The sequence below is a fragment of the Ovis aries genome, chromosome 20, assembly GCF_016772045.2.
Source record: "Ovis aries strain OAR_USU_Benz2616 breed Rambouillet chromosome 20, ARS-UI_Ramb_v3.0, whole genome shotgun sequence".
NCBI classification, from domain to species: Eukaryota; Metazoa; Chordata; class Mammalia; order Artiodactyla; family Bovidae; genus Ovis; species Ovis aries.
This window is the reverse complement of record NC_056073.1, coordinates 30,817,078-30,836,860: the sequence shown is the minus strand read 5'-3', so window position 1 is coordinate 30,836,860 and position 19,783 is coordinate 30,817,078. Positions and strand designations below refer to the sequence as shown.

General features: G+C 39.1%; 3 protein-coding genes across 4 annotated transcripts; 1 reads left to right on the top strand and 2 right to left on the bottom strand.

Moving 5' to 3' along the window:
* The first annotated feature begins 1,313 nt into the window (after positions 1-1,313).
* LOC101105290 (histone H4) lies at positions 1,314-1,879 on the top strand. Its single transcript, XM_004019327.6, has one exon. It carries the CDS (start codon positions 1,329-1,331, stop codon positions 1,638-1,640), a length of 312 nt encoding a protein of 103 aa, XP_004019376.1. The 5' UTR covers positions 1,314-1,328; the 3' UTR covers positions 1,641-1,879.
* Positions 1,880-2,558: 679 nt separating this feature from the next.
* On the bottom strand, positions 2,559-18,830 carry H1-6 (H1.6 linker histone, cluster member). The gene is made up of 2 exons (XM_012101125.5): positions 18,750-18,830; positions 2,559-7,437 (listed from the first exon to the last, which is right to left on the bottom strand). The coding sequence occupies exon 2, from the start codon at positions 4,181-4,183 to the stop codon at positions 3,551-3,553; it is 633 nt and encodes a 210-aa protein (XP_011956515.1). The 5' UTR covers positions 4,184-7,437; positions 18,750-18,830; the 3' UTR covers positions 2,559-3,550.
* Positions 7,323-19,646, bottom strand: LOC101111915 (histone H2B type 1-C/E/F/G/I). Of its 2 annotated transcripts, none has more exons than XM_027959082.3 (2): positions 19,151-19,646; positions 7,323-7,437 (listed from the first exon to the last, which is right to left on the bottom strand). In XM_027959082.3, exon 1 carries the CDS (start codon positions 19,538-19,540, stop codon positions 19,160-19,162), a length of 381 nt encoding a protein of 126 aa, XP_027814883.1. In that variant the 5' UTR covers positions 19,541-19,646; the 3' UTR covers positions 7,323-7,437; positions 19,151-19,159. The 2 variants fall into 2 exon arrangements, with proteins under 2 accessions (XP_027814883.1, XP_060259381.1); XM_060403398.1 differs by lacking the exon at positions 7,323-7,437 and adding an exon at positions 13,466-13,485.
* Between the last annotated feature and the right edge of the window lie 137 nt (positions 19,647-19,783).

The following is a 19,783-nucleotide window of genomic DNA, read 5'->3' as shown; positions in this document are numbered from 1 at the left end:
GGGGGTCGCTAAGAGTCGGACATGACTGAGCGACTTCACTTCACTTTTCACTTTCATGCATTGGAGAGGGAAATGGCAACCCACTCCAGTGTTCTTGCCTGGAGAATTCCAAGGACGGCGGAGCCTGGTAGGCTGCCGTCAATGGGGTCGCACAGAGTCGGACACGACTGAAGCGACTTAGCAGTAGCAGCAGCTACAGAACATGTGTTCTTGTCTCTAAAACTGAAGAAGATTGAGAAAGGATTAATGGAAAAGAGAAAGGAACTTTTAAGAATTGAAGCCCAATTAGACAGGTGCAGAAGGCCAGGAAGAGGGTCCAGGGGCAACTATTACTGAAGCTTACCTTCAAGTTCCTTCTCTCACATGTATTTGCCGAAAGAGTCACGCAGTACATGTTTGAATGGAGAAATTTGCAATTGTTTTTCTATTTTTTTAGTCTTTTCATACACAGGCGTTTTAGTACCAGCGCCTCTTCATCGCCAGGCTTAGAGTTTGTCTTATTAAAATGCGGCCTTTAAAATTGAAACATTAAAAGAATTGAAAGGGAAAGTCCCGTCAGCTATAATACTATGTTCCTTTACATATTACTTTCACGTTCCCCAAGGGACCATTATCTAATTTATTAGTTTTGCTTGCTCATACTCAGTCGTGTCCGACTCTGCGACCTCATGGACTGTAGCCTGCAAGGTTCCTATGTCCATGGGATTTCCCAGGCAAGAATGCTGGAGTGCGTTGCCATTTGCTCCTCCAGGGGATCTTCTCCATTCAGGGATAGAACCCGCGTCTCCTGCATTGGCAGATGGATTCTTTACCACCGAGCCACCTGGGAAGCCCTAATTTGTTAGTTACCGAGCTATGATTGAAGGCAGAAGGGAAGGACGAGATGGTTGGATGGGATCACATATTCAATGGACATGAATTCCAGCAAGTTCAGGGAGATGGTGAAGGTCGCAGAGTCGGATACGACTGAGTGAATGAACAACAGCAACAAAACGTTATGAAAAAGAAATTTGAAGTGGAGCTCTTTGCTCCATGTCCTTGAGCTGCTAAGAAAACACTCAACCTGCAAATAGGCACAGGAAAAAAGTGCAAGACAAAAGAGAAACTAAAGCTTTCATTCGATTGAAGGCCACCTCCCCTGCCAGGAGCTCACTGAAGACCGAGGTTTCCTGACCAATGAAAACACTGAAATGTTAATAACCCCCTCCTTGCCCCACCCCCTGATGACCTAATTTGGAAAAGCCGCCTGAGTATGCTGTTTTCAATCAGGTCCGCTAGAATGCTATTTAAAGGGCAGTGTCAAAGCTGCAGTTATTTCGACAGCAGTCATGTCTGGCCGTGGGAAGGGTGGTAAAGGTCTTGGTAAGGGGGGCGCTAAGCGCCATCGGAAAGTCTTGCGGGACAATATCCAGGGTATTACTAAGCCAGCTATCCGACGTCTGGCTCGTCGTGGAGGCGTCAAACGTATCTCCGGTCTTATCTATGAAGAGACTCGTGGGGTGCTGAAAGTGTTTCTGGAAAACGTGATCCGGGACGCGGTCACCTACACAGAGCACGCCAAGCGCAAGACTGTTACCGCCATGGACGTGGTCTACGCGCTCAAACGTCAGGGCCGTACCCTTTACGGTTTTGGTGGTTGAGCAAAGCATCTACTTGGAACGTTTACAAAAACTAAAAGGCCCTTTTCAGGGCCGCCCAAATGTTCGCTAAAGAGCTGTTGGACGATACTGAGATGTAAGGAAGTATTTTAAGTGTGAAAGGGAGTTGGCTTAACGCAGTTTCATATACTTCTAGGGGTTGGGAAGTATGACTTATTCATAATGGAAATAGGATTTTAGGCGCGGTAAAACAAACAGCAATAAAAATACTTGCCCTTAAGTTTTGTGCATTTCGATATTCAGCTTTCAAACTGGTTGGCTAACGGTTTTAATGGCGCAAAGTTTAGCATTATCGCCCACACAACACATAGCTATGTAAATGAGGGCTCTTTGCGGACAAGCTTTCATTGGCCGATTATCACTGTGGTGGAAAAAAAATCCGCTACGTTACAAAGCTGGTTTCCTGTTAGCTAAGGCATAGAGCTTCATAAGGGTATCTGGAACAATCCGATTTATGCCCGGCTCTGAAGGGCGCTGGAACAAAGGCACAGAGTGGTCTAACCGGTTCCGCACAGGTTTGTGTGGTGCTTGGCAGTCGGCCCACTGCTGGGTGGGATGAAGCCAGCCTCCTTTGTCTCGGGTACAGAAAATGGGCTCAACTGCCTTTTTTGGCAAGTGAAGAATTTTCCTTCACTATCCCAACTCCGTAAAACAGTGGCCACTTTACCCAAAGTTCTGAGCTGTGGCTGATTGAATACAAATTGAAACTATTGTGTTTAGTTACTTTCCATACAGGAAATAATTTTTCTTCAGAGGTCCGATTATACAAATGAATTCAGACAGTATATGTCCTAGTGAATCATCTGTAGAACATGGCTGTGTGCGAAACTGCTAAAATTACATAGTTTTAAATTGACTTTGTTCGAAGTCGCCCCAAATACCAAGGCCCAAAACAAGATGAACAGTATAAATGTGTTATTTACGAGGAACTTTAAATAAGGCTAAATTACAAATTAAGTAAAAACAAACTAAATTGTTCAAAGTGAAAAAGATGCTTTTCCTAATACAAGCATAAAGGTTACATTGAGCCTCCAACATCTCTATACATCGTTTAACATTTTTCAGCCTGTGTAGGGCAATATGAACAAGACTCACTCTCTTCACTGACAACCACAATTATATTGACTGTATTACAAAATCAAATTTTAATACATGTGCTTAACATATAGAAAATAATCTGCTTTCATAGTAACGAAGACAAAATTTTCAATATTCTTGCAAATTGTAAAACGAAAACGTTTGATTTACAAAAAATCACAGTGGAAAGATGTTTAAATAAGTAAAAAAAAAAACTTCCCACTAACCCAAATTGAGACCTTGGTTTCCCTACATTAACCCCTGTTAAGTCCATGGATACGGAGTTCAGAACCTTTGTACAGAATGATACATAAAAGTACATACTGGAGTAGAATTAGGTGAAGAAACGAAACAAAACATGGTAAAACATAGTTGAGGCATGGGACAGATCTCCACTCAGAAACGGCCTAAACTTTAAATGCAGTAGCTCTCGAAGAGGGATTCTCTAGTGGTGCAGATGGTAAAGAATATGCCTGCTAATGCAAGATACCTGGGTTTGATCCCTGGATCGGGAAGATGCTCCTAGAGAAGAGAATGGCTGCCCCTTCCAGTATTCTAAGAGCATTTAAGAACTTAAGGAATGTGCCCTGATTTTGTTAGGATGGACAATTCCCTGGAATTGGACACTACCCACGCTAAAGTATCTGTACTCTATGTCCAACGAGATAAATTTCACCACATCACACGTTCATTTATCAAATACTTAGAACCAGTAGTCTTCCAGAGACTTCTGGAAACGATGTTACACCCTCCTAAAATCACTTGGGTGGCTCTGAAAAGAGCCTTTGGGTTCTATGAAAACTGGTGAAGAAGTATTACTTCTTGGTTGTTGCATTCCTAGTATTAGTTTCCTGCTGGGTCAGCTTAGCCTTCCCAGTTTTGGGGTTTCCTGCCCTGGCCTGCGCTGGGCTCTTCCGTTGTTTGCATTTGGTTCTTTTGGTTTTCCCCCCATTCCTAGCAGCTATCTGAGCCGCCGTGGTCCTCGGCTTCTTAGCTCTTTTGTTGGCTTTACCAGTCTTCGGAGACTTTGAATCTCTGGATGAGACCAGCTTCCTACTCTTCGCAGAAGGTTTTTTGACTTTTCCCTTACTAAGTTCAGGAGCAGCCTTCTTGCTGAGCTTGAAAGAGCCGGACGCACCGGTACCCCTAGTCTGTACCAGGATTCCCTTGCTCACCAAGCCTTTGAGACCCAGCTTGATGCGACTATTGTTTCTCTCCACGTCGTAACCTGCAGCTGATAGCGCTTTTTTCAGCGCAGCCAAAGACATGCCAGCTCTCTCCTGGGAGACCGAAAGTGCCTCAGTAATCAACTTGGACACTGATGCGCTTGCTGTTTTCCGATTCACACCCGTCAAGCCAACTGGCTTCTTTACCCGCTTTCTCGCTTGAGGTTTGTCCATAGAAGCCAGAACCTGGTCGGCTGGAGCGGCAGGCGCCGTCTCAGACATAACAGCAAAGAAAAACAGAACATATTATTCAGGAACTACGCTAAAGTGTCGCGGGTTGGGGGCGGGGAGGAGGCCCTCAGGGCTTTATATAGGGCAGGACGCGCTGTGATTGGTTCATCGCTCAGGCACCGCCCCCGCCCCTTGGAGGAGGAGCATTTGTGTTTGTTTCACTTCCAAAAATTGAATACCTCAAAAATCTCTTGCACGGAATTGCCCAGGTTCTACTGTCGAATAATCCATAGAGATACAGATTTCAGATGCCTTTTCAATTTTTAATGAAAAATCACTCTGCATGCCAAAGCTATTCAATAAAGCTCTCAATTGTCACCAAAATTTAAAGAGAAGAACAAAACCTCCTCTTTTCCTTGTAAATATAAACGTAACTTTAAAGGAAAGACTTATCTCATGTTTCCTGAGTGGTCTTCCAAATGGTTGGCTTCCAGTTGGTGGAAAAAATAAATTACTCACACCTTTATTCTAGTTGAAAATTATTTATGTACATGAAGGAAGTAACACATATCTTAGAAGTCTCACTGCAGACTTGAAAGATGCTTTTAGAATTGTTGAAAAAACTTCAGGGTTCCACCTTATTTGGGCAAACACAATCTAATAAATCATGATCTACAGGCATGTGGATTGTTTGTGACTAAAACAACTTCTCAGTCTCTACAGCTTGATAGCAGACCCTCAAGCATGAAGTAAATAATACAGATCTCACACATGATATCTGCTTGGCCAAAATCAGGTTCTCTTGTGGCGAGTGTCCTAAACTGAGTTTTATTTCTGGTTTCGTTAGTTGAAATCTTACCCCCTATGCCCATCCCCATCTCCTTGACACTTCACTGTAAAAACAAAACAAGCAAACAAACAAACAAACAAAAACCCTCAACGAAACAGATACAATCCCTCCTCTTAATATAAAATGTGAGGCAGGAACCCTGATATGAAGAGCTCATTGGAAACCACAGACCCAGATCTCTAAAAGGACTGGCCTGGCAGGTGTGTCTACAGAGCTGTGGGGAAAGAATGATTACGATAATGTAATACTTCTTCTGAAATACTTCAGAGGAAATCAGATGATGAGACTTGCAAACTTCTTATTGCAAGAAATAGAAAATATAAAATTTTTTTCTATTTTTTAAAATAGAAAAATCTCTCACTCTCTTTGCTTCACACCCATGTGCCCACATGTGCACCTACAGACAAACATCTGAAACAAAAACTCTGAAAACAATGCTACCTTAAGGGCGCTCTGATACATTTTAATCCAGTTTATTAAAAAAAATGCTGGTTGTAAATCATGAGATTGATTTCACAGCCTACTAATACATTCTGACCCTTTGAAAATTTTTTCTCCTTAGATTACATTTTACTGAGGACTCTTTTAACGTGTATTTGGTTTCCCTGAACTTTGGTGATCCCTTAGAGGTTGTGCCATTAAATGTCAGTGATTTAGGGTTGGATTATGGAACGGACAGAATATATCATTGCTGTAAAAATAACAAAGAATGGAATTTTTAAAAATTCTTAGATTCCATAATTTAATATTCATAGAAAAAAGACTCATATTTTGCATTATAAATCTAAAATGCACCATAAAAATAAGCTCACACATATATACAGTATATATGTGAGAATCGTTGTCCCAAGTATTTTTCCTTGAAAAAATAAAAAAAAAGGTAGGAATTTATTTTATATATGAGGAACCTGAGTCACAGAAAAGTCACATAACTTGCTAGTCACTAGTCTTAGAGCTAGTGAGCAGGAAAGCTGGGACTTTATTTCAAGAAGTCTATCTTCAAAAGGCTCTGCTTCTCCCATCTCACTCTTAGTCTTCTCAAACGAAATAGATTGGTGGCTTAAACAATAGAAATTTATTTCTTCACCACTTTGGAGGCTAGAAAAGGCCAGGGTGCCAGTATGGTCAGGTTCCGGTGACACCTCTTTTCCTGTCCTATAGAGGGCTGCCTTCTTGCTGTGTCCTTATATAGTCTTTCTTTAGTGCATGCGCACCAGAAGCATGATGGCTCCCTCTTTCTCTTCTTGTGAGACCTGGAATCCTATTGGATTAGGGACCCATCTTTATGACCTCTTTAACCTAAATTACCTCCTAAAAGCTCTGTCTCCAAATATAGTTACAAAGGCGGTTAGGGTCTCAGCAAATGAATTTGGAGAAGGGCAGTGCATAAGTCAATCCATAGCGTCGGTTTTCTCATGTACTGGTTAGGAGGCTTGTATGAGACAATGTAGGTAAAAGTAGTTTTAGTTACACAGGGCCACACCTGGTTCATTATTCCAGCATTGTCCTGGGCAGAGGAGGCACCTGATAAATAGCTGTTTCTTGATCTTAACCTAAGATCCTACCTACTTATTCTTTACATGGTGCTTTCCCATGGAATGATTGCAGTTACGACCACTATTTTACAGCAGTTTATTTTTTATGGGTTCATGGCAAATAAAAGCATGGGGAAAAATACTACCTCCACTCAAAAAAGGAAATTACAGTTCAATTTTTTTTAAATCTGTCTGTTTAACAATGCTTTAAAAGTGTTCTCAGTAAAAATGACAGCTATGAAAACAAGAATTTTCAAATTATACTGGGATTATAAACTGGCATAGTCCTTCTGAAAGGTAATTTGACAATGTATATATTAAGAATATTAAAAAATGATTTTACCTTGGGATTTAGTATTCTACTTCTAGAAGTCTATTCTAAGGAAATAAATATTTAAACAAAGATTTACATACAAAGAAGTGTGACCTATATGACTTATAATGCATAAAAATGGAACTCAATCTAAGTAGCCAGTAACAGAGGACTACTTGTATCAGTAATAATGTACCCATTAAATAATGTTTCTAGGCATATTACTTAGAAAACTCAATATGTGTACATATATAGCATGATACTTAAATTTGGTTTTTAAATGACATATTTTTATAGGTGAATCTCATATATGTTCATATTCATATATTCATAGGTCTTATATACATATAGAAAAGAGATACTAATATTTGTTTTAATTTTCTGTTATGTATTTTTCTTCTTGCAAATTTCTCAAATGACCACTGAATATTTTTATACTCAAAATAAATGCTTTAGCCAGGTTCTCATTGCTTTTTCCATGATGGTTGAAAATATTTTTTATCTGCTTCTGGTATCAGTCATTTTCATTGACTTATTTTTGAGATATAATAAAGTTCAGCGGTGACCAGCAGTGGGAAAATACTTTTCTAAAGCCCATTTGCTCCTCCTGTAAAAAGAGAGATTGATTGATTAATTCACTTCTATAATTCATCAAATATCTGATACTGACTCAGAACAACAATAATCACAATGGCTAATGTTCTTTGGATGTTTGTTCTGTGCTGGGCAGTGCTCTAACCACTTTATAGGTACCAATGCATTTATTCTTGCACAAGCTTCTGAGGTACCTATAATGGTACTCCGTGGTTTATAGTTGAGGAAATTAAGGCTCGGAGAGATTGAGTTTCCCAGGCGGGACAGCTGTGGGATGGTGTGCCACCCTCTACAGTAAACCCAAACCCTCCAGTGCTTGAGTCTGTGTGCACTCGTAAATAAAAGATGAGCATGAACTAGTTAGTGTCCAGCAAGTCAGGTTTGAGTTAAGTCTTGAAGGGCGGGTAGTCATTTATCAGGTGAGGAAAGAGTGTTAGGGCTTTCACAAAGGAGACATAGTGACAAAGGTGATGGGGATTTTCTAGGGTGAGGTGCTTTGTGGTGAGCCTTGTGGAACCGCTTGTGAGGAATGAGGAAGGCGCTTGCATGACGACATGTTGATGAGTTCCAGCTTGTTATTCCCACATTAAGCAGTTTTAACAGTTCCCAGAAGCCTCCCTTCTCTCAGATGCTCATCCCTCTGGGCTGCTGGCAGATGCAGTCATTCCCCACTTTTAAATAAGCCAAATCACACACCTAATGGAAATATACCCAAATGCTTAGTCTCTTTCTTGGGCTGTTACAAAGTATATTTTCCAACTCCTCTTAGGGTGCTAGAAGAAGACACAAGTACTCAAGACACTTCAAAAGTAGAATGTATAGGGCTTTGGTTTCTCTTCTTTTTCTCATTCCTGGGTCTTCCTCCAAGAGCTGGGTAAGCACTTTGCAACTAACATTTTACTGTTTGAGAATAAACTGAGTTAACAGAGGAAAGCACTTAAGACTAGTAGCTGGCTCATACTAAGTGCTACACTAGTATTAGCTACTCTTGTTATATTGAACATTTTAATGAGTGCTAATGTGCAAATTATATCTACCGATCCTCTTGATTCCCCTGTTTTATATTTTCCCTTTCCATAGCACTAATTCCTTTCTCATATTCTATATAATTACTTATTGTAACTATTGCTTGTTGCCTATCTTCCCTGGCTGAGATGTAAGCTCCAAGAGGACAGTGACTTTGTCTTTTTCCAAGAGATCATCACTGAAGATGGCTCCTTGGCCTTTAAACAAACAAGAACCAGAGGATGGTCCATAGGGCCAAAGGAGAAAGGGAAGAAACCCTTCCTTAGACCATCCTGCAACTCTGTCTACATTCCTTCTGTGGTAGAAATAACAAAGATGGAGTTCTAGCATATGTGGGAGGCTAAAAACCAAGAAAAGCAAAGCATGTGCAACTCTGACTGCAGTGTAGAACATGAGACAGAGGGCAGGGGGAAGAGCCCATCAAATTGTGTTTCATGTCAGTAAATGTAAGTCATTAGACATTTGACCAAACCCATAGAACGTACAACATCAAGAATGAATCCTAAGGTCAACTACAGACTGTGGGTGATCATGCTGTTGTGTCAATATAAGTTCATCCTTGGTTGGCTAAAAATATATATATATATACCATTCTGATGAGTGATGTTGTTAATGGAAAAGGCTACACGTGTTTGTGTGTGTGTGTGTGGTGGGGGAGGTAAGGGATATTTTAGAAATCTCTGTACCTCCCTCTCAATTTTGTTGTAAACCAAAACTGATCTAAAAATATCTTTAAAAATATATATGTAGGGAAAAAAAAAATCCAATCCACTCACACTATTTATGTCTAGAATTGATGGAGTCAGGCTCAGTCTCAGATGCTTAGAGTCAAGCATGCTGAGCACTTTCCAGAACCTCCAAAAAACTTTCACCCTGATGCTTGCTGGTATCCTTGACCCACCTTGGAAGCTAGCAGGCATTCTTCCTTTCAAGATCTCAGAACTTGCATCATCTCTATAGAATTCTTAAATATGTAATTGTATTTATTTCTTTCAATTTAAAAAAAAAATATGTATTTCAGTGCACTAAAGCCAAAATGCATGTGTTTAAAAATCTAGTGAGTAACATCTATCATCTGAATTGTTCATGCAGATCCAGCAATGAAAAGGGCACATTTAAATCGTTGATATTTTTATATCTTGTCCTACAACAGAGATAAGGTCAATTATATTAGGGAAAAAAGTGAAAAGAATATAAAGAAAAACAAAGAAGAAGAGGAGTAGAGAGAAAAAAGAAAATGGGAATAAGGTTTTATCTTTATTGCTTTTGAAGCCAATTCTTTTACTGTTCGAGAACTTGGGCTGAAAGTGATAAGATCAAGGTTTTACCCCAGTATCTCCTCCTCTATCTATGTCAGTTTCCTCACAGAATGAGACAAGCCTTGGCATTTTTGTTCCTTCATCCCTCTGAGCCTGGAGCTGGGACATCTAACACCATGAATACCCATAGAAAGACAAAACTAGCTCTTTCTATTAATTATAATACAAATTGCTTATTAGATGATAAGGTTATGTGAGTCTTTAAATAAGCAAATCAAAGCCTCATTTTCCTCTCTCAGAACTGATGTGAGACAATAAAAAAGTCGCTGATTCTCCAAATTTACTTTCTTTTTCCTAATTTACAATAAACATATAGTACTTGAGGATATGTCAAGCTAATTTTCAGAGTCCAGAAAGTTTAATCAGAGTCTAGATTTGCTGACAATTTCACAGGCAACTGTGTATTTGGCCCAATTTATTTTCATGCTTAGTCATCCAGGATTTCACAAGGTGAAAGTTTGGAAAAGCCTACTCATTTTTAATGCTTTTGAATTTAGGTCTGTTGAACTGCAAAGTACTGAATCTATACATCTTTACAAATCTGGAAGTTTCAAGACAAATTATAGCTATCATTCTTTATGTCCTTAGGTATATGCTTAGGGACCTAATCAAGTATAAATGGAGAAAGAAAATGCATGTTCGTTTGACTTGTTGGGCCAATGTAAATTCACTGGAATCCACTGGCAATCTTTTCATATTGCTTTTGAAATTCCTATCAAGGTCTTTCTTCAATCATAAGCTGCCTTAGTTCCCTTTAGGATGTAAAGAAGGATATAAGTGAAACTTGTTAAACATCACACAAAAAGTGAGTACCTACTATGGGCCAGGCACTCTTCAAAATATGTTCTATGCATTAAAGATCTTTTTTTTTTTTTCATTAAAGGTCTTTGATCATCACAAACATCTAGAAGGTACGTGCTATTACTATCATCCTCAAGATAGAGAAGAAGCACAGAGAGATTAATGGCTTGCATCAGTCTCACAGCTAATAATTGGCAAGCTGGGAGTTAAATTTGGAGGTTCTATCTCCAGGGGCTACACTTTAGTCATCAGGGAGCAATGCTGTGCCGTCAGTTTACTGGCATCATATCATTTCTAGGACAAATATTTTATATTTGTAATTTCATTTAATCCTCAGCCCATCTTCATAAGTAGGTAATTATTATCACACCACAGGCTCAGAATAGTAGGTCTGTCAAACAGTAACTCAAAGTTGTTCTACTAATTATTAGCACACTGTTTACTTGTGTATAAGGTATGTCAAGAAATAGATGGTTTCATCCAAAAAGGTCAAAAAAGATGTCTATATAATATAAAGAAGGGAGAAAATGCCTGTAGACTGTCCATGAACAGGATATCATGTTTGTACATTATTTTCAGTAGGAAAGAGTTCACTGTGGACAATCTGTTCTTACATAGACCAAAGAGGATTTAAAAATAATGATGATAATTCTCTCTAAATTCTCAGGATTGGCTGTGAAGCATAATGTGACAGGCTGCCTCTGTGTAATATATTCCACCAACTCTCAATCAGTATTTTCATTTTCATTTAGGCTATATCTTCACCATTTCCAGCATCAAAGTCTCTCAACTTCCCCACTTTGATCAAGACTCTTATAAAGCTGTAGTAGGTTTTAGTCTCCTCTTTGGAACATTTTGTCATTTGCATATTAAACAAAAGAAGGAGAACAAAAAGTTCATGAGGGCAATCACATATATAATAAAAAAATATTTGAAATCTCTTTTACCTTCAAGTACTTAATTGATATGTCTTAAATAGAAGAAATAGAAATACAGATAAACAATAGAATGGGAAAGACTAGAGATCTCTTCGAACAAAGCTAGTGGAGGTGATAGAATTCCAGTTGAGCTATTTCAAACAAAGCTAGTGGAGGTAATGGAATTCCACTTGAGCTATTTCAAATCCTAAAAGATGACGCTGTGAAAGCGCTGCATTCAATATGCCAGCAAATTTGGAAAACTCAGCAGAGGCCACAGGACTGGGAAAGGTCAGTTTTCATTCCAATCCCAAAGAAAGGCAATACCAAAGAATGCTCAAACTACTGCACAATTGCACTCATCTCACATGCTAGCAAAGTAATGCTCAAAATTCTGAAGCCAGGCTTCAACAGTATGTCAACCATGAACTTCCAGATGTTCAAGTTGGATTTAGAAAAGGCAGAGAAACCAGAGATCAAATTGCCAACACTGCTGGATCATCAAAAAAGCAAGAGAGTTCCAGAAAAACATCTACTTCTGCTTTATTGACTATGCCAAAGCCTTTGACTGTGTGGATCACAATAAACTGTGGAAAATTCTGAGAGATGGAAATACCAAACCACCTGACCTGCCTCTTGAGAAATCTGTATGCAGTTCAAGAAGCAACAGTTAGAATTGGACATGAAACAACAGACTTGTTCCAAATAGGAAAAGGTGTACATCAAGTTTGTATATTGTCACCCTGCTTATTTAACTTCTATGCAGAGTACATCATGAGAAATGCTGGGCTGGAAGAAGCAGAAGCTGGAATCAAGATTGCCGGGAGAAATATCAGTAACCTCAGATATGCAGATGATACTACCCTTATGGTAGAAAGTGAAGAACAACTAAAGAGCCTCTTGATGAAAGTGAAAGACAAAAGTGAAAAAGTAGGCTTAAAACTCAGCATTCAGAAAACTAAGATCATGGCATCCACTCCCATCACTTCATGGCAAATAGATGGGGAAACAATGGAAACAGTGACAGACTTTATTTTTTGAGCTCCAAAATCACCGCAGATGGTGACTGCAGCCATGAAACTGAAAGACATTTGCTCCTTGGAAGAAAAGTTATGACCAACCTAGACAGCATATTAAAAAGCAGAGATATTACTTTGCCAACAAAGGTCCATCTGGTCAAAGCTATGGTTTTTCCGGTAGTCATGTATGGATGTAAGAGTTGGACTATAAAGAAAGCTGAGCACCGAAGAACTGATGCTTTCGAACTGTGGTGTTGAAGACTCTTGAGAGTCCCTTGGACTCTGCAAGGAGATCCAGCCAGTCCATTCTAAAGGGAAGCAGTCCTGAATATTCACTGGAAGGACGGATGCTGAAGCTGAAACTCCAGTACTTTGGCCACCTCATGCAAAGAACTGACTCATTTGAAAAGACCCTGATGCTGGGAAAGATTGAAGGCAGGAGGAGAAGGGGATGACGAGGATGAGATGGTTGGGTGGCATCACTGACTCAATGGACATCAGTTTGAGTAAGCTCCGGGAGTTGGTGATGGACAGGGAGGCCTGGTGTGCTGCAGTCCATGGGGTCACAGAGAGTTGGACACAACTGAGCGACTGAACTGAACTGAACTGAAAATAGAACAGCTCTCAAAGATCATCTTCATGGAATTAAGTTAAATAAGTGTCATTTTTTCTAATTGCAGTTTTAACTACTTCAGCCATACTCAGAAATAAATTATGAAGTACACAGTCTTTTGTTCAAGAACTTTTAGTCAAGGTACAGAGGACTACATTCCAAGGATTTTAAATTATTTTTAAATACTCGTGAGTCCTCATTCTCTCAGTAATGACCCTGTGTACTGTAGCTGGCCAGGCTCCTCTGTCCATGGAATTTTCCAGGCAGGAATACTTGAGTTACCATTTCCTCCTTCAAGAGATCTTCCCAATTCATGACTCAAACCCATGTCTCATGTGACTCCTACATTGGCAGGCACTGCACCACCTGGGAAAGCCAAACACAGAGAGTCTTCTAATACTTGGGAAGAATAAATCTGAAATCTAATCATTGGAAAAACAGATAATGGAGAAAAGGTCAAAGAGTAACACAAAAGGAAGAAGAAGGGAAAAGCGATCTATTCTAGATCTCATCTGGATCTGTAGAATCTTAAGAGGAAGACTTCCTACTTTCCAAATTCTGAAAATCTTTTAGTAAGTATCCAGATTCACTTTTCAATGAGAGTGTATATCCAAGTGGTAGAATTCTAAATGTGTTTACTATGTGAAAAAAATAATCCATTAGTCCTGAAGCTTTAAAAACACTCATAGTTTAAAATATTGGAAATGGCCTTTCCTAGCATTATTATGACTTCCCTGGTGGCACAGACGGTAAAGTGTCTGTCTACAATGTGGGAGACCTGGGTTCAATCCCTGGGTTGGGAAGATTCCCTGGAGAAGGAAATGGCAACCCACTCCAGTACTCTTGCCTTGAAAATCTCATGGACAGAGGAGCTTGGTGCAGGCTACTGCCTATGGGATCGCAAAGAGTCGGGCACGACTGAGTGACTTCACTTTAGCATTATTAAGGGCTTCCCCCTGGTGGCTCAGACGGCAAAGCCTCTGTCTACAATGTGGGAGACCTGGGTTCAAGCCCTGGGTTGGGAAGATCCCCTGGAGAAGGAAATAGCAATCCATTCCAGTACTATTGCCTGGAAAATTCCATGGACAGAGGAGCCTGGTAGGCTACAGTCTATGGGGTCACAGAGTCGGACACGACTGAGCAACTTCACTTTCACTTTCCGTCGTGGCTCAGGTGGTAAAAAGAATCTGCCTGCAACTCGGGATACCTGGGTTGGGAAAATCCCCTGGAGGAGGGCATGGCAACCCACGCCAGTATTCTTGCCTCGAGAATCGCCATGAACAGAGGAGCCTGGTGGGCTATAGTCCATGGGGGTGCAAAGAGTCAGACATGACTAAGCACAGAACAGCATTGTTAAAAGTTGACACTTTTTAAAATGTCTCTTTTAATACAACTTTTAATTTTACATTAGTTAGAGGTGTGTTTGTTAAAGTCTTTGTTTGACATGTAGATTGCATTTATTTTATATATGATAAGTGTAGCCAACATTAGTTTCAGGAAACATCTGATAATTGAAACATGTTACAAGTGAAGAAAAGACAAGTCACATGGATTTTTTAGTACAATTTCAAATGATAAGAGTTTGAGACTACTCAGATGTAGATTATATCATTATTATTATGGTTAGAAATAAAAATTTAGTATAGTAAAAATAAAGTTTTGTTTTTATAGTAAAAATTAAAATCTTTTAGGTAATTATACTTTAAATTATTTGTATTATCCTCTTAGCAGTTAGTGAGTGATATAGATTGATATGTTCTAATAAGAATATTTTATCTATGATCTCATTTTTTATTATTTAAAAGGATTACATATATTCCCAGGTTGTAAAAAAAAAATCCATATATTTTGAAACAATAACATGAAATTGACTTGTTAATGTTCACTGTCCCACCTTTATGGTTTTTCAAGTTATACTAATTGGAGATAAGGCAAGATTCAATCACTTGTTACGTCTTTGAGCTAATCAACATTTTTGTAAAATCTGAACTAGTTTGTGCTTGCTGTTGGAGTTATTTTTGGTTACATGACTATAAAGTCTGTGGGTGGTTTTATTTGGATAGTCAATTTTTGAGGGGATGGTTGATAAATATAATGATAAATTCAAAGTTTTAACAGCAGCTCTAAAGTGCATTTACTTTATCAGCATAAATAAGACAGCACATATTAAATTGAAATTGCTACGTTAATGCATGCTTCCCCAGTGGTTCAGATAGTAAAAATATGCCTGCAATGCAGGAGACCCAGGTTTGATCCCTGGGTAAGGATGATACCCTGGAGAGGGGAATGGCAACCCATTCCAGTATTCTTGCCTACGGAATTCCCTGGACAGAGGAGCCATGGGGTCATAAGGAGTCAGATACAACTGACTGACTTACACACACGTCGCATTAATGAACAACTTCCCATTAAATGAACAGACGAAACATAGCCATTGTCTGTGTATAGATTTGTGTTTCTCTGTAGCTATAGTACTTGGTAGAGTCAGAGCTGTTTGTATTAACAACTAGGAAGCAGGCAACTGTATTCCTTCACAGGCATAAAGAAACTGGGAGGCCGTCCAAAACCTTCCCTGTTCTCTGGGCTCACATGTATCCTTTACTTACACCCTTTACAGATTTAAAGTGGCAAAAACAAGCATACCTATTCCCATTCTCCGAAGGCATCTATATGCTCTCTAACCTATTAATCTATAATCATTCTCAACTGTGTAAAAATAAAAGGCTTGCACAGTTCTAACTGTTTTTAGTGATGTGTATTTTGTACTCTCCAATTTAGAAATTGCTCAGGTATCCAAAGATTAGGCATTCATTTACTCAATTTAATACCACCTAAATTTTGTAGTATCTATTAAACTTTGAATTCACGATTTAAGTTGACACAGAGTCAATATGATTTGTAATCTTATAAAAATTAATTGCATTTTAAAAGTGACATTCCCTATCCACTTTATCACTATTTTGTGATAATTTAGTTCAATGCATAGTTAACACAATGTAGAATTTTAAATAAATAGATGTTAACTCATCTAATCACTAAACCAAGTTGAAGTAACTTAGCAAATTTAAATTAGCTCTTTTTTTTTTTTGAAAGAAAATAATCCCTAAGCTTGGTAAACTAGAATATTACGGTAACATTACTTTTACATTATGACAATAATAAATAAAAAGACATAGATCCATTTTTAAAGCAAATTTTTTAAGCCAGTAAATTTATCCAAAAAGTTATATTAGAAATGTTTGATTTTTTCCTATAGAATTACAAGCCATGTATTAAAATATTTAAGTTGTTTGAAGATAGTGGAGTAGTTTTGTTTCTTATCTCATAACTTGTTAACAATCACTACTAATTAAATTCCATGAAACTTTCTCTTTTTTTCCCTGAGTTACCACTTAAGACGTAGCCACATTTAAAGAATCAGGAGAATTTGATTTTCCTCTTATTTTAAATTGATGTATTTAGCCTTTATATAAGCTATTTAAAATTTGAGTTTACATTATAATTTTTAAAATTTCCTGCTGAAGTAGATAATTTGTTTAAAATTATTTGTATTCATAAGGCTTTAAGATTCTCAACCACCATACAATTTTTAGAGGAGCTAATTGTGAAATGTAACAAAAATTAAAGATTTAATTTAAAAACAGCACAGAGATTTAAGTATGTTAATCGGTTAAACAAACAAATGTGATTATGATTAGAGATGCCTTGAGGAACACTATCGCTGAGAATATGAGTTAAGTCTTTCATATCCTTCAAAGGTTGGGAGGAAGTTCTAGTTTCCAGTGCCATATCCCTCACAATGAACTCTTTAAGGATTGTAAACTATTAAATGTTTGTTTTAATACAGGTATTGGAAGTGCTTTCTCTCTTTTTTTTAACGTGATTCAATAGCTCTATTTATAATGGCATATTTCTTCTCTCTTCTGACTTTACTTAAAGAAGAGACAATTTTTTTTTTTTTTAATTACTGAATCATAAACTTTTGAGGCTTTGGGATACCAAGACAGGCCAATTCCATGAAGAAGATTCTATTTCCTTGTTTTTTTCCTTCAGTTTACTGTTAAGTCTACAATTTTATTAAGGTAAAAAGTTTTAGGTGGCTATTTTATATTCACATTATTTTTGATGCAGGAATATTGCTTTTGCTGATAGTAACAATTATTTGGACTCATACTGAGTAATCACAAACAATTTTGAAAGAAACTCTGATTTTTAGTTAAAAGAACACACAGTATATAGACACAAAACACCAAATACAGTTGATCCCATCAAAGGCTAGAAAGATAAACACCAGCTTCCCGATCCTATGTTCTCAATTGCCAGAGAATATCAGAATCCTCAAACAACCCCCAAAAGATTTAGAAATGAACCAAATTCGATCCTGTCCTTTGCCACCTATTAGGTGACTCAGGGGTGAAGAATCCACCTGTAATGCAAGAGACTTGGCGGGAGCCTCAGGTTCAATATCTGGGTCCGGAAGATTCCTTGGAAAAGCAAATGGCAACCCACTGCAGTATTCTTGCCTGGAAATCCCATGGAGAAAGGACTCTGGCAGTCTACAGCCCATGAGGTCACAGAAGAGTTGGACACAACTTGGCGACTCAACAGTAACAAAATCTCTTACTGTGCGTGGGCGATCAGTTGCTCAGGCTCAGTCGTTCAGTCAATTTTCCAGGCAAGAATACTGCAGTGGGTTGCCATTTCCTACTCCAAGAAGGTCTACAAGATCCAGGGGATTGTCTTGATCCAGGGATGGTTGCATCTCCTCCACAGGCAGGTGGGTTGAATTCTTTAGCACGGCGCCAATCACTTAATGATCTAATCGAAAAACCACTAATGTGTATCCAAACGGCAAAAATTTTAGCATGCATGAGCCGAGGGAAGAGAAACAGAAAACTCAAAAGTGCCCAGTGCTAGACGAACTATATATTCAGGTCACATTTCTATTGATTAAGGTAAGACTCAGGTAAACAATGTCTCGGTGGACTCTTCAGAAATAAACTGTTAAGTGTTAATGATTAGTCAGCCTGCTCCTGTATTGAAGAGAAATCAAGCAAGAATTACTTCATCCAATAAAGACAAACCAGAATTTATATGTGAGGAAAACAGGAAGAGAACGAAATAAAAACCTTGTAGGCAGCCTGGGTTTTTTAAACCTATGTTTGAACCTAATTTTCAAACCCTTGTTTGAACCTATTTTGGGTAAACAGATTAGGCAGAGGAGAGGTTCGTCTGATTTGGATCCTCAAGCATGGGGCAGGCTCATTAGAGGTATGGGAAAATCCTATGACAGCTGTTAAGGGACTTGGAAACAGTTTGAAGAGCTGATGTGAAAAGCATATGCCATTGACCTATATTTACACTTCTACCTTATTTAGGCCGGGGCTGCACTTCATTTCTTAGCATAACTTCCAGGTTAGGCAGCCGGTGATTGTGGAGCTGTTCCAATGGAGCCCTGAATAGTGAGCTCCAGACAGGCCTCTGTATTTTTCGCAGGTGTCAAAGAAAACTGAACACTGAAGATCACAGGGTTTTAACGTTAAGTAATCAAATAACATTGCATCTTACCCCAAATCGTTAAATTCTTTGTTTCCCTTGTAGCACAGATTTTATGCCTTTAATCTACTCACCTTTTTTAGAGGATGGAAACGTTACTCCTAGGTGCGCTTTTCCCCTCCCTTAACCCGTCCTGCCCAGCGACTCCCTGGTTTGGGAGTTTTGTGTGCTACACACTGTATGCTAAATACAATTGCGACACTTTTCCTCCGCCCGCCTAGTTTCCCTGCCTTCCGTTACTAACCCACAGTTCAGCCGTGATGTAGACTTGTCTAGTTGCAAGCCTCTTAAACAGATATTACAAAGCCTCTATTGTTTTTTTTTAAAATATAACTTCTCATTCAGATTAGCATACTAGTTCCGTCAGTCCTTAGGCCCAATAATGAAAGTCCAACGTGCATAGATTACAGCTCTCTCTGTGCACACGTGGGTGGCTCTTAAAAGAGCCTTTGGGGTTAGGTGTAAAGACGCTTACTTGGCAAGTTTACTTAGAGCTGGTATACTTGGTGACAGCCTTGGTACCCTCGGATACAGCATGTTTGGCCAACTCCCCGGGCAACAGCAGGCGCACGGCCGTCTGGATCTCCCTGGATGTGATGGTCGAACGCTTGTTGTAATGCGCAAGGCGCGATGCCTCGCCCGCAATACGCTCGAAGATGTCGTTGACGAAGGAGTTCATGATGCCCATGGCCTTGGACGAGATGCCGGTGTCCGGGTGGACCTGCTTCAGCACCTTGTACACATACACAGAGTAGCTCTCCTTCCGGCTGCGCTTGCGCTTCTTCCCATCTTTCTTCTGGGCCTTGGTCACCGCCTTCTTGGAGCCCTTCTTCGGGGCAGGAGCGGACTTGGCTGGCTCAGGCATTTTAAAACCTGAAAACACGAAAGATAAATGGAAAATAGGAAGCGGATTTCTGCTACTTATAGGGCCTTTATGCTAATGAGGGATGCAGAACGCGTCTTAGTTAATTGGAAGATAAACAGCAAGGTTGTCATCTATGGGCAGAACTATGCAAATGAGGTATGGAAATATAGCTATTCTATTGGCTATTTCCCTGAGTCTCGCTAATAACCAATCAAACAACCGGATTTACTCCCCAGGAAATGC